This window comes from Squalius cephalus (assembly GCF_949319135.1).
Source record: "Squalius cephalus genome assembly, chromosome: 11".
In the NCBI taxonomy this organism is placed as follows: Eukaryota; Metazoa; Chordata; class Actinopteri; order Cypriniformes; family Leuciscidae; genus Squalius; species Squalius cephalus.
Genome location: NC_137132.1, coordinates 9,608,512 through 9,624,171, shown reverse-complemented (window position 1 = coordinate 9,624,171; position 15,660 = coordinate 9,608,512). Strand labels below are relative to the sequence as shown.

The 15,660-nt window shown below is 36.5% G+C and overlaps 1 protein-coding gene across 2 annotated transcripts in view; it reads right to left on the bottom strand.

Annotated features, from left to right (window-relative positions):
- The window catches only part of sacs (sacsin molecular chaperone), a 29,916-nt gene extending 19,242 nt beyond the window's left edge, over window positions 1-10,674 (bottom strand). For both annotated transcript variants that reach the window (XM_079885416.1, XM_079885417.1), the window contains exons 1-7: window positions 10,362-10,674; window positions 8,519-8,882; window positions 7,131-7,281; window positions 2,230-2,320; window positions 1,050-1,135; window positions 410-521; window positions 118-264 (exon numbers count right to left, since the gene is read on the bottom strand). In XM_079885416.1, the coding sequence (XP_079741542.1) occupies window positions 118-264; window positions 410-521; window positions 1,050-1,135; window positions 2,230-2,320; window positions 7,131-7,281; window positions 8,519-8,541 (610 nt within the window). In that variant the 5' untranslated portion in view covers window positions 8,542-8,882; window positions 10,362-10,674. The remainder of the gene's footprint in view (window positions 1-117; window positions 265-409; window positions 522-1,049; window positions 1,136-2,229; window positions 2,321-7,130; window positions 7,282-8,518; window positions 8,883-10,361) is intronic.
- Between the last annotated feature and the right edge of the window lie 4,986 nt (window positions 10,675-15,660).

The following is a 15,660-nucleotide window of genomic DNA, read 5'->3' as shown; positions in this document are numbered from 1 at the left end:
AAGTGATTATAAAAGATGAAAAACGTCATTAGGCACCTAAAATATACATTTTCTATTGTACATTAATATAAATGTTGATGTTATGCATCAGCTATCATAATAACATAATTTTCTCACCTGTTATGTGGTAGACAGAGTTAAACCCAATACCAAATCTTCCCACTTTAAGAGGGTCCTCTCTTTTTCTACTCCGTGCAATCTCCTGAATCCCATTCCAGTCTTCAGTGGTGAAGACAGCATCATTATAGACATACAATGATGTTCCTGTAGAAGAAAAGAAATCAATGTAACGCTGTATTTCAAAATTATTAACCTGTTTTAACTACTCATTCTGTTTATTGCATGTTGTCAGAAATAATATTGAACATGTGAAGGGACATGTTGCAATCGATCAGCATATTTGCATTACCTTGATACTGAGCCATATCAGGTGACCACAGTGATTCCACTCCATACTCCGTCTCATCATACAAGAACTTGACCTCAGTGGCCCCAGCATCCTCTGCATTCTGAATCAGCTCCTGTATAGACAGACACATCATACAGCTGTTCACATAAATTATTATACACCGCTTGTTCAACAGGATGGAGAACAGTTAAAACCTGAATCAGAGGTAATGACTCAATATGTGCCTCAACAATCCTAAAAATACAAACAAAATTATAAAAATCCAGACAAACAAAAAAAATAGTACAAAAATAAAACATTAAATGACTACAAATACAGTACATACTGTAGAAGTTACACTCTTCAGTTGCACAGTTTTTAGCAGAGCTTTAAACTCTCACATGGATAACAAATAACTTAATATAACTTAATAACACATGGATAACTTAATAACAAAATGATTAAGCTGTAACATGTTCTGAAGGTTATTCCATGATCAAGGTGCAAAATATGCAAAAGCCTGATTTCTCCTGGGTACCTTTGAAAGTAACCATGATAAGAGGAGCAGGAAACTTTTGAGGCTGGATATAATGACAAATGCCATAACTTGATCATTTACGGTGACCATTTACATACATTTTTAAATGTCATATATTCTTACTTTTAGAATTTGTCCACCCTCTGGATATCTTCTCAAAATATCTTTCAAAAAATCAACCAACGGTGGTGTAGTCTGGCCAAACCTCCCTGCAAAAGAGCAAATGATGAGAAATTCAGCAAAAGTAACTTTCACACATTAATGCAAGACTATAAAACTACACGGCCAAAGTCATGTGGATACGTGAACACCATTCTAATGAATGCTTGTTAAAGGGACATTTCACCCCTAAAAATATTTCAACAATAATCCTTCATCCTATAATTATATCGTTACAAATCTGGAATAATTTACTTTTTTACAGTTCAATGAATGGGGACTTAAGTTTACAAGCTTTCTAAATTTATGTCATTATTAACTGACAATCTTCTAATCCAATGAGCCGTTACCCGCTTTGACTGGATCACTCAGTGAGTTGAGCCTGAGGACTAGATAAACTCCAATTTGTGAACAAATCATTCATACTTTTGTGAACTAGACTGACTGGTTTGTTGAAAACATCTGACTCAAATGAATGATTCATTCACAAATTAGACCTTTCTGCTTCTCTAATGAGCCTGCCAGGGGGAACTGGGGCAGATGTCAAGATTTTTAGTGAATAACAACTTCTACTCTTCTTGAAAGTCTTTCCTCTAAATGTTGGGGAGCATCTGTAGGGATCTGCATTAGTGAGTTCACTAATGTTGGGTGATGGGATCTTGCTCAGGTGTTCAGTGGGGTTCAGCTGTGCAGACCAGTCAAGTTCTTCCACACCAGACCCAATAAACAATTTCTTTATAGACTTGTGGCCTGTTGCAAAAACTGCTTAGACTAGTATTACACATTAGTTATATAATTATTTTTTTAAGATTGTTCATAATGTCTGTTAAATAAAAAGTAGATTGGTCTAATTTGAATCTGAAAAGAAAGACTACCCATTGATAAACTACTAGATGGTCAGACTAGTTCTTGCATGCAACTGGCCACAGGCTTTTTGAACAGGTTTGATGTTATGTCTCTGCTAGCAATGGGTGCTATAGCTGAAATAGCCAAACTCATTAACTAAAATGGGTCTCCAAATGCTTTAGTCCATATTGTGTTTTTAAATGTCATCCTGCAGATTTTCGTGTGAGAGAATGTCAAAAAAACTGGAGCAGCAGACATTCTTGATAAATAAAGTGTCCCTGCACCTAAACTGTCTCACCTCCTCCTCTCGGGCCTCGTCCATGCAACGTCATGATTATTTCATGGCTCCCGTGTGGCACCAAGCTTCTAATCTCAACCAAATCCTGAACCTATACAAGAAGGAAAAACACATTTTATGTAAAATCTGGTTAATCATTCTTGGGGCATTTTATGAAGAAAATGGGAATGATGCATCCAAAAGTCACTTCCACAATGCTAGGGTGTTCTGGGTAGTTGCTTACTGCCCCAAACTAAAATAGCCCACCGATCTCTATGATAATCTGGTCTCTATGGTCTGGTCCCCTCCTGGAATACCGGGAAGTCCTTTTGTTATCTGTTAGGCAAAACATTGTAAGTCCGACCACTCTGAGTATTAAAAGAACAACTTTCCTAAACAATCCGCAATATTTGAGGCATCATTCATGTGAGTTATGCACATTAGTTTAATATGGTTAGTGGTTTGTCTTAGAGTACATTTACAGGACAACGATGTCCTAAAAACTGAAAAGATTTTCTTTTGCGTTTTTTACATTCAGACAACGTTGTCAAACCAATCCCCTTTTACAAGGATCCATGAAAAGACTTAAACGCTGCCAGGCCAGTAGATGGCGATGTCACTACGACTGAACACGTAATACGAATGTGGATGACATCACCGTTTTCACAAATTCGTGTTTTTGTAGTTTACAGAGATTATAATAGTATCATTGTCAAAAACTTGCACTTTGAAACCTGGTTTCAAAAGTTTGTATTTTCTGACCCCCAAAACGCTGTTATCGAGTAAATATCCGGCTAAAACGCATAAAAAGAAATACATTTTTAGTTAAAAACGGTGTCATGTAAAAGGGCCCCTTAATCTCTAAGCCTGCTAATAAGCAATTGGTGATATAGGCAAAGAAATAAGTGATATAGGCACAACTAGATTAAATTAACTTTTTTGAGCAACATCGTGAAGAGCTGTGCAGAAGCATGAAGCCAGGAGCAACAATTACATCAGAAAGGATATGGATTATTCCTTTCTCGAGCTTTTCACCCTCCATCTATCAAACTCTTAGCCCGCAATGCACCTCTGTAAACTGCACTGAGGTGTCCACATAGCCTACCCATAATTCACTGAGATATACCACCGTTTTTAGTTTATTAAGAGATTGATTATTCAAGGCTGAGATTGTGCCAGTTCAGACAGAGAATGCTGTCTTCAGCTAATCATGGTGGAATCAGCTTTTGCAAACACACACTGATCAGCACTTCTGCTAACACACACTGATCAGGTATATGCAGAGACCAGAAGAAAAGACTACCCGGCAATTCAGAGCCCTGAGCTTCTGTACTTACTGTATAACAGTAAATTGTGCATAATTACATGCAACTAATCTTTAAACCAAACCAAAAAAAAGTATAATTACACTGTAATAAAGACACTTTAAAATAGATTGTAACCAAAATCACATTAATTAAACAAAAGACTGATTTTGTTAAAGGGATAGTTCATCCAAAAATGAAAATTCTGTCAGTAATTACTCCCCCTCATGTTGTTCCAACCCCGTAAGACTTTCGTTCATCTTCAGAACACAATTTAAGATATTTTTGATGAAATCTGAGAGCTGTCTCACTCCTCCATAGGCTGCAAGGTAATCGATATGCCATCCCAGAAAAGTTAGTAAAGACAATGTTTAAAACAGTCCAAGTGACTACAGTGCCTCAACCTTAAGTTGATCAAGCAACGAGATTACTTTTTGTGCGCAAAAACAAACAAAAATAACGACTTATTTCCACTATTCATTTTCTTTTGTGAGGGCCTCTGAGTTTACATAGTGTAACAGCGCAGCGCTTCTGGGATGTACTTCAGAACGTAGGCTCACTATTGGCGACTAATAGTGAGCCTACGTTCTGACGTACAACCCAGAAGCTCTGCGCTGTTACACTACGTGAACTCACTCAGAGTCCCGCACAGAAGAAAATTAATAGTGGAGTAAAGTCTTTATTTTTTTTTTTTTTTGCGCGCAAAAAGTATTCTCGTCGCTTGATAAACTTAAGGTTGAGCCACTGTAGTCACTTGGACTGTTTTAAACATTGTCTTTACTAACTTTTCTGGGATGGCATATCGATTACCTGAGACAGCTCTCAGATTTCATCAAAAATATCTTAAATTGTGTTTTGAAGATGAACGAAAGTCTTACGGGTTGGAACAACATGAGGGGGAGATATTACTGACAGAATTTTCATTTTTGGGTGAACTAACCTTTTAAATCAATCAAAAGGTTTTTTTTGTACAGAGCCCAGCACATGACATGCAGGAAAAAAATTGCATTGCTAATGCCATTAACTGCAATTTGTTCCCCCAAATTGTTAATTTGTTCCCTCATTTTAGGTAAATCGTGGCCACATTGTGCTAATTTGATTAAACTAGACTAAAAAAAAAGGGGAAACAAATTGTGGTCAACGATTAAACTAAATGAGGGATCGAATTAATAAAACGCAGCCACAAATTATTAAGTCATGGGATTTAATTCTTAATTCGTGGCCACAATGTCTATTTGTTTTCTGCATGTTGTGTGCAGGGCTAACTGGCGAGCTTGCTAAGCACAGGCTTAATATGTTTATGTTGACCATTTCAGTCACATATAATTGATATACCATTTAAAAGCCATTCACTGATGTATTGTGAATGTTAAAACATTGAGGGTACATTTACACGACAACGATGTACTAAACACGGAAACGTTTTTCCAACAACATTAATTGTCAAAAAGACAGATCCATGAAAACGACTGAAACGCTGTATTATGCATGCATAAAAAAAATTCTGTTTTTAGTTGAAAGTGGTGTCGTGTAATAAACGATGTCGTGTAATAGCCCCTGATAAACAATATTGTAGTATTGTAAAGTTCCGTCAGTCAATGAATTCAGACAGGGAGTAGAGGTCATTAATTGTGTGAATGTTATATAATCTGACCATCTCGAAATCTCACGTAAAGAAATGATCAGATTTCTGTTGTAAACACACACTCAATAACATGCTGTCTTAAAGATAATTTGTGAAAACATATATTGGGCAACTAACCCCTTAACCAACTATAAGAGCAATTAATAAAATCAAATGCATCATATTTTCATGCAGTTCATCTTCCTAGGATGATTTGTGGGGGAAAAAATGTAATTCTTTAGGAGGACATTTGGAAGAAACCAACTTGTCATGGCACATCCAGGAAGAATTACCAAAAGCTAAAAATTCCCAAACTTATTAGAGACGCTGGACTGATTCCAAGATTAGCGATCACAGTTTATGATCACACAAAATCAGACTATAGGTAGATACATCTCAACTAACCCATTACATTGGCACAGGAAATTTTCACTAAATAAATGTGGACCAGGCTGTATGGTCCAGTCCGGTCCTCTGGGGTAGTGTGAATGTTAGCTGAGTTCTGAGAGCTGGCTTTCTCCAGGCTATTTTCTGAGTCTGACATACTTAGAGTAGATGAATAATCTCCCACCTGCTCCCATCATTCAGGGACGCTTCCCGCTTCAAGCTAAGAGAAAAGGCTCTGAGGCCTGACCTGGTCATAGGAAAAGTAAAAGAAAAACTTTGGCTTGTGCATAAAGCTTCTGATTCCATTTACCAGAGAATACATTTCATCTTATGTGATTTTCATCATATTTTCTGATTTATATTTGACTAAATATTTGGAATCCAAGGGGCAATTTCACTAAATAGTTGCACCACTTACACAAAGTCATTAGCTGGGTTCACAAACACATGTTTTATGGGAACTTTGGGATATCATAAATAACAAGATTTGAAAGAATATTTCAAAAATATCCATTTTTATATTTGGAGATACTCTGATACTGTATTGCAGGTTTATGTTCTGTTTTATTGGCTTTTAGTTTGTATCACCTTGTTTTCCTGTGTTCTGCTGCTGTTTCCTGTGTCCCCCATGTTCCCACTATTCATTGGTTGTCATGGTTACTAATTATGTTGCACAACTGGTTCTGGTTAAGTTTGTCATATCTTGTGTATTAAGGAGCCGTTTACACAACAGTTTTCAACTAAAAACGTTTCATTTACACGACAACACCGTTTTGGGGGTAACGTTTGCAAGTTGTGCAAGTTTTTGAAAACTATTACCATTCATTTCTCCATGTAAACAACAAAAATGTGAATTTGTGAAAACGGTGACGTCATGCGCATACGTATATAACGTGTTCAGTCTATAGGCGCCAACTACTGGTCTGGCTGCACAATACAGCATTTTTAGTAATTTTCACGTATCCGTGTGAACAGGGATCGTTTTGACAATGTTGTCATCTGTACGCAAAAAAAAGCAAAGGAAAAACTTCTCCGTTTTTAGTACATTGTTGTCGTGTAAACATGCCCTTAATCCCTGAGTTTAGTTCTGTCCATTGTCCTGTATTTTCTTTGAGTTTAAGCCAAAGTTGTTACGTTTTGTACTCCTACAATTCCTGTATTTTGGACTATTCTTCTATGTTTTGTTTATTAATAAAGTTTATCGGCTGATATTAAAATCCACCTCTCCCTGCTCCTCCATCATAAGACATCTCGGACATAAGGCATCTTCCACATTTCCTGTTCCTGAACGCAAAAGTAGAAACCGCAACATAAAAGTAAACCCAAATAGATTTGACTTATATGTGCAGTTGTATTGTGATCCGTGCAGTGGAAAGGCACAAACATCGCTGTGGACTTGGCTGTGTATACAATGCAAAACACTGGAAACTATCATGAGCTCTTACCCAGGGCTGCACACAGATTACAGCACAATGGAGCACATTTAAACAATCTGGCGTCTGGCCTGTTTCTAAATCAGTTTCTTTGGGTGAATTATAAACCTGCGTTTTTCGTGGGGTTGATTGTGATCACATGAGATAATAATTTTACAAAAGTTTCCAACTCACCAGTTTTCCATTGTGAAACAGCTGCTGCTGAGACACAGGATAGTCTGTTTCTTGATAGATCAGGGTCTTGATGTACCTGATCACTGTAGACGGGGGAACGTGGAAGACCCTCTTGCCTAGATAGTCATGACAGACTATCACCGATGGCAACCTAAAATCATAAAGGAAATATTGTAACCCATAACTATTCACAGTCTTGAATCCCACAAAACCTTTCTTGTTCAGGTCATATTTCACCTCAAAATTAAAGAAAAAAAAGGTAAAATAAATGTTATTTTTATGGTGCATTGTGGTGTTGTCTTTAGGCTATATATTAAAAAAGTGCATTTCCCCCAAATTCTCTTTAAAATAATGGGGAAAAAGAAATAAAATTACAAATAAATTTTTTGTCATTATTGCAATGTGGGAAAAAAACTATTTCAAGTATAAATTATTTATATATCATGTTAGTATACATAGTTCATGTACATTGTGACTATTAGGCTACAGTATTTTTATCTTATATAGAAAATAACTATAAAATATATTAAAATAATAAAAAACTCATTAGAATATTATAAAGTCAATGTTACAAAGCAAATATGTTAATGATCCTTGATTTTTAAAATGAAATGCGAACAGGACATCCATAGAGATCCATCTGGGCATCATGATAATAATACTAAAGAAAAAAATTACATTTTCTATATTTTTTGTCATTCCAAATTCTCAATGTGGGGTCAAGAGTTTCTGTCTTAAGACAAAGTGGGTCTGACAAACAACACACAATTACAAAGATCTCTTTATTTTTGTTCTTCCAAAGGAGAAGCAAGGCTTTGTCTTCTTGGGAACTTTTTTTTATGGCCTAGACTGATGATACTTTCATGCACAACAACAAACCCTAATAGAAATGCCTGGATCCTGCCACGTCACCTCTGCAGTTAAAAATCAAATTACACCTATTAGGGGCTATCAAGTTTGAGCTGTATCCAAATGCACACCTAACAGGCAGAACTTGAAGGGATTTGTATTTTGCCCAGCTGAGACAGATTATGACATTTTACTACAGTACAAGAACACAAGTGAGTGACACATATGTCTAGTTTTAGATCTTGACCTGTTGTCAGACAACCAATGAAAGTCCCAGCGGGCCAATGACTGTATCATGTATTTGTGTGCTAGGGTGGGGCATAATATGTACCATGCACACTATCTAGTGACAATTCACATGCTACCAATTGAATGTATTAGATAGGAATATCCAATTTAGGGGTTCATTATCGTGTTGAATTTGTTATTAATAACAATAGACTATGATATAGTGTAGTTTTGAATAGTTAACGGTCTCATTCAAGTCATAAACAACAACAAACCGGCCACTAAACTAACGTTAATTATTCTTAACTTACCACGGGTCGTGAATGGTTGCCATTGCTTTTCAGCCAAACTGCCGTTATTCGCGTGCGCAGACATTCATCGATCACTCCGCATGGAGCGTTACGCTAATGCCGTACTGTTATCTTCCGGAGAAAATCCTCCGCATTGGGAATTCATTGATTTACTCCGACCCTTTTGGTCTCAGTCTCAAAGAATCATCCCATCCTGTGCGTTATAAGCTCAGTTTGGCCGTGTTTTGCGCTTGGACCCGCCTTCTCCTCCTCCTCCTCGTCCTGAGAGGTATTGATGCGGTTTAATAAACGGCTCGCGGTGTTCAGGCAACGGTTTGTCCCAGAGAGATGTTGCGCTTTGCCGCAGTGGTTTAAAATAAGGATTCTGGAAGAAAGAAAGTAGTATATTGTCATAAAACAGCATCATCTAGTATAACGCCTTCTTAAGAGCGTTTCTATGAATGTCTAGGATGTATGTGTTTTGTGTATCTGCGGATTTTTTGACTCTGACTGAGCGCGCCATGAATGCTGGGAATTGAAGTCCTCTAGTCTAGTGTTAATGTGTTATGTACTTGATATGGGCAGAAAACTCGTCCTACGCAGCCTACTATACATTATACACTTCGTACAGGAACACTATAATAATAAGAAATGACATTTAGCTCATTATTATATTATATAGCAAACTATAATAATAAGCACATAAAACATACAAATACATAATTTTTTATTCTTTAGGTTGACATTAAGAATATATCTATGACCAACCTTTTGAGTTTGAAGGGTCTAAAAAATTAATTTATGTATTTTACACAGAGTTAAACAACTATAGCCTAAATGAAAGTTCAGATTATCTCAGAACATGCAAGGTAAATTCTAATTTGAATAAATAACCGATCAACCAAATTATAATATTGGGTTAAACTTTTATAAGGTATCCTTTTTACAGTGTAAATATACATTTAAGTACTGAGTAATATTAATTAACAACATGTACTAACTTACTATAGGGTTAGAAATAGGTTTAGTTGCATGTAATTATGCATAATTTACTGTTATTACTAAGTAACCTGTAACACTAAAATAAGGTAGGCCTACCTAATTTTGTAAAATTGAAAGCATTGTATCTTTCCCCTTTTCTAATTATATATATATATATATATATATATATATATATATATATATATATATATATATAGCCTAAATTATTAAATTAGGCCTATGCTACTTTATTGCTGGCAACTTGGGTCTTATTGAGCCACTGAGTGATTGTGTACTGTTAAGTGTCACATTAGTTACAATTGTAAACATAATAAAACACATACTTTCACAAACTCTTTTGAAACTTTTTTTTTAATTTTTTTTATTTAAGAATACAGTTTGTTTAATAGGCCTATCCCATTAGTTAAATAGCCTACATATGCACACTTACAGTTGGGAATTAAATGTTGAATGCATCTAAAGTCAGAGTGAAAAAATGTCACCATGCAGCAGTTTTTTGTTTGTTTTTGTTTTTTTTGGCAGAGAATGGGAAAATACAAAAGAATAAATATACATCATCATATATAAGAAAAGGAGTAATGACGCAGTATTAGATATACCGAATGACGTCACCGAACCTCATTGCACCAATATACTAACATTAGCCTACTAAACATTGGTAAAAAAAAAAAAAAAAATTTTTTTACATAAATTAAAGGAGATGCCAACAAATGACAATTAAATTTTAAAACACTGGCAATTTTCCGAACATTTAAAAATATATTTGTATCACGTTATCCTCCTAGTGTAGGCTATTTTGTTACATTATTGCTGGATATAGCTTACTGAATGAATTCGTGAAGTTATAAAAATAAAAACGTACCTTTTATGACCTTATTTAGTTGTTCAGTTGCTGAAATCGCGCAAAGTGAAGTAGATGACATTGAGCAAATCCAAAGCATGTCTCAGCATGTTTTCCTCTGTAAATCCAGTGCTGCAGTAGACAGTTCCTCACGGGACAGTCCGAGGGTCAGTGTGATTTGATCTGCTGAACTGATCATGTTCTTCAGACGCATCCCTGCAGCATGCTGCGGTATCTTGTGCTTGTATGGATGTTGTTTATGGCACTTGCAATATCATTTAATGCATAATGCCCACTATACACTAGACTAAATCAAGCAGTTCTTTGCGAGTCACCGTTTCATCATTACTGCATCAGCTGTTTGAGCAAACCAGAGCTCTTAAAGCTACAGTAAACACCTTAGCCAGGGAGGGTAGACGTTGAGTAGATAGATATAATGAAAACGAGGCTACGAGGGATATAGCTAGTCACTGTAGGTTGGAATGTTTAATTTAAGTGGATCCCAAAATGTAAAGAAAAGAGATAAAAAAAAAAGGAGAAACAGACACATAAGAAAAAGGCATAGGCTAGGTAGAAAAATAAATCATGATTTCACAACAGTCCAGTAGGTGGCGATATGAACGATGATTTTTTTTTTTTTTTCTTAACTCAATGCAACAGTATGTTAGTGAGTATGCATAGTGAGTTCTGAAATAATCGGTTTTGAGACTTTCGGATAACTGCGTAGAGCATGTTAAGCTTAGGCCTATAGCCTAAGTGACAACAAGTGTTTAATTATGCACACCAATTTATAGAATGTGTAGCGTGTTCTGTTTGATTTGACGATTACAGCTTTGCCATATGGAAGCAAGCAACTTTATTTATATAGCACATTTTCAAACAACAGACTTGCCCCAAAGTGCTTTACAAAAATGAAAACATTAAAATCATATAACAAATCAAACATAACTTATTCGAAAGCTAAAGAAAATAAATACGTTTTTTAACAAGACTTAAAAGTGGCAATTGAAGGAGCTGATATGGAAGACATTTTCTGCCAATTTTGAATCAATCAATTAAATGATAAAAATTTAAACCATGCAGATGAACCATTTCATTATAGAAAACTGTAAGCAAAATATAGGCCTATGTGACAAAATTGAAAATGTAATTATTTAATTTTCATGGTCACAATGCATTGTCCCTGTCAAATTCAAAAATAAAATGCATTTGGTGATTTGAGTTTGTAGTTTTGAGACTACACTGAAAATAAGTCACTGAAATAAGGCCATAAAACCCATACTGAATATTTGCTCACAAGACTTTTGAGAACTGGATCTTGTAGCCTAGAATTTTTGCTTCAAAATGATGTGAACATCATCCTGCCCACTCATTCACATAAAAACAATATATTGATTTAACAAGTTTGTTTGCCCATAAAATCTTTAAGATATTAGGTTAAACTTATTTGGCTTGCTGTCCACTGAAGAGGGGCTCGATGAAGCAGCTTCAACTCGAGCTCTGATATACCCCCCCCCAGTGGCTAAATGTAGGATATGATAATTGAAGGGCAAGGTACCTGAGATGAAGGTGGAGTTTGGGGAGGTGGAGGGATACTGGAACAGCTGATGCTAGAGAGAGGTAAGCGGCTGCTTATATACTCAGGCTGTTGATTGAAAGATTAGATGGGCTCACTCCTCCCTAACTTGCGTTTAGGAACTTCATTTAAAAATTGTGAGAAATGTTTTTTGTTAGAAAGGCTGTATATGAGGAGGTGTAAATGCTCATTAATATTGATGCGTTTCACACTTGGGAAGACAATTCTATATCAGTATGACTAATAATAATTCTTCATCTGCCTTTCTACAATCCAGCGTGACACTCAGGAGGTTTTAATTACAATGTCGAAATGAGCAGCAACATGTTGAATGAAGACAGTACGGTAGAAAACGGAAAATAAACAGAAATAAAATGAAACGGAACAACAGAAAGTGAGCATCGCAACTTTGCAACTTTGCACAGCAAAATTAACAGGTAAATTACCATAGACAGTATATAAACTGGACACAGCGACCCCATAGGTTTCAATTAGAAAGCTCTCACTTCCTGATGGTCATGCGTACTGCGCAGACTCAAACTGAGCTTGACGACGTAGATGTGACGTGAGCAACCCGTCTGTCTTCTAGTAGCTGTGCCAAGAGAAATCTGAATCATTCCCTTCCGAAACTTGCAGAGACGGAGAGTGCGAGTAGGAGGTGTCCATGAGCTAGGAGCAGGAGCAACTTTTGCTAAGTATTCTGATTAATTACTTTGTCATTTTGCCTCCACGTCCCCCCGATTGCGCGCGAGCTTCTCCTCCTGTCCATACGGTAATCTCTCTACTGTGCGACAGAGAGTCGTGTGGTTATGACGCAATCGTTAGCCTATTTTTACAAAAACTGTATCTACGGGGCCATAACGTAAGATACAAGGTAATGGAGCCTTTTATACATTTTATTACAGTTTCTTTAGAAATAAATAATGGACAAATGGAGTCTTTAAACGCCTCAGATGTAAAGTTATTCGCTGTCAAAGTGACACCAAAATGAATGGGAGTCAATGGAATGCTAACAGCAGGTGGGGGTCTGCTAATCAATGGCGGCGCCCAGGGAAGCTTCAATATTTTATGAAACCCTGCCCCCCTGTAAATTACACCCAACACAATAAACCGGTGTCAATAAACCGGAAGTGACCATTTCAAAATAAAAGACATTGAACCTTTGTTGCACCTACATTATTATGTGTGACCAATATTGCAAATTAAAATCATTCTCTTAGTCTTTTATAAATGATTTTCTTTACGGAATTAAATAAGAAATAGGTCAATGTCAGAATTTAAAGTTAGGTTTAAGATTAAATTTAAAGAGTGCAAAATGTCAATTTTCATTATTCTCTCTTGAACTTCTAAGACTGAATCTTCCATCTTGTGATGTAGAAAAGTTTTTTTTTAAATTGATCAATTAGGATTAATTACATGTTACCAGCAAAACCATGTCTTTCATTCTGTAAATATGTAAAATATACAATTTTATACAATATAGTTGAAGGCACAGTATGGTAACATCATGTCTGATCACTTTTTTGAGTTGACAGTAGATCTCTGTTAAGCTCTGACAGGAACCTCTGCGGCTGTTCAGAATAACTAATCAACTCTCAAATTATTTACAAAAGGATGTTTATTTATTTTCACATCCTTCTGAAAGCAACTAATGTTGCTGCTTCAAGCCAAGATGCAAGAGGCTAAAGCGGATGATGGAGAGAACAGTCGATTCAGTCCGCCGGACACACAGCTGAACAGAAGACACTTTTCTGGAGTAACTGTCTTACACCTGGAACAAATGAAACACAAATGAGTTTTATTGCATAAATTCATTACTCTTAGAACAGGTGAGAAAAGATCCAGTTTCCAGGTGTAAGTTATGAAGTGACTTTTTCATGTAAAGATTTCCAGGAAACTACATTTTCAATACTCTCATAACATGGTTGTCATTTACCGTCTGTACTTCTCCTGGATGTTTCATATCTCAGGTCCTTCATCTCATCCTGAGCTCTTGTTTTTGGTGGATTTTTTCATCAAACGGAAAGAGACCTTCTGAACAGATGACTCTTCTGGAGTGGCTGTGACTGGTTTTACACCTGGAATGAAAAACAGAAATAAGGGTGCTAAATTCATTACACTTAGAACAGTGAGATTTTCAAAATATATCTTAAATAGTTTTTAGCTCATGGCTCAGTACCTAAAACCATTTGTGCTGAACAATCCTGCCCAGATCAAGCCGACGCTCTGGCTTCTGCTGCAGAAGAGAGCAGATCAAATTACAGCATTCTGTGAGAAAGACGTCTGATTATTACCACAAACTTTACATCCGCTCTACTTTCATTCTTCTAAGCTGTGAGATCTTCAGGTCAGTTACCCGGAACAAATTCCTGCGTTATCTATACAGCCATCTCCTATAAAGCCTATGAAGTTTTGCATTAGAATTGTACTTGAAGTAATAAACAAATCACCTTCTGTCAAGCCAGGTTTGTACCAGGTGTTCATATTGATCCTGTAGAAGTCGAAACTATCTGGAAAGATTCCACACAGCATTCTGAACAAGAGGATCCCCAGAGACCAGACCGTCGCCGGCTTTCCATGAAACTCGCCCTTCATTCTGTGTGCGGGAGGGCAGTACAAAACTGTGCCTGGAGGAAAGAGAGTTTGTCTGATGTGTAAGTCTCTACCACAGCATGTCTTCTCAGCATCCATTAGCATACGAGTGTTGAGTTAACTGATTCACAAGAGTTTTTAGAAATAATACACACCAGAGTAAATCTGTCAGGAGATCGCCGCATCCAAAGTCAATGAGTTTGACATCGAGTTTCTTAAAGTTTATCAGCAGGTTCTGTAATTTGATGTCGCCATGGTAAACTCCACGGCGACAGCACGCATCAGAGGCTAGTGTTGCCGACCACATGATGAGCCGCGCAAACTTTCTTTCTTTATTTCTTTCTTTCTTTATTTTTCAAGGATAACCCCTTGAGATGCACCATCTCATTTTCGAGGGGGTCCTTTACATTACAAAGAAACCAGCAACAAAATGGAAAATCATAATTAAAGTAAATACTACACAAGACTATAAGAAACATTTAAATACAGTAACATTCGTACACACACACACACACTAACAATGCTCCCACAAACCTAATCCCCCCATTTTTAGCCCATACCATAATCGAAGAAATCAATGAGCCATCTGCGAACATGCAAATACAAAAACAAGGTATAAATATGCTTACACACTTCACTATACGCATACAGGTACATAAATGCAAACATGTACAATATAAACAAAAATAATAAATAAAATTAAAATTAAAAGAAAGAGAGATCAGAAACAGGAACACGGTGTTTGAAAATAAGTAAGAAGAGATGATTTGAAAACATATAAAGTAGTTATAGATCTGAGCGAGCAGGGAAGATTGTTCCACTCTGATGGAGCTTTAAATTTGAACGCACGACGACCTACTTCTTTGCAAATTCTGGGTACATAAAAGAAGAGCTGATCCGTATGCCTTAAATTGTACTGTGTATTAAAAGAAATTAGGTAACATTTCAAATATGGAGGGAAATGCAAGTGAATACACTTAAAAATAAGTAGTAACCAGTGAAATTGCCTTCTTAACTTGGGAGCCAGGACCATGACGTAGAAGTCCTGCTGGTCCTGCCAGTCCAGCAGCTTGATAATGTCCATCGCTGGACCTTTTTTGGCCAGGATTGTAAGAGCGACTTCTTTGGGAAGGGGTTTGGGATGATCAGGCT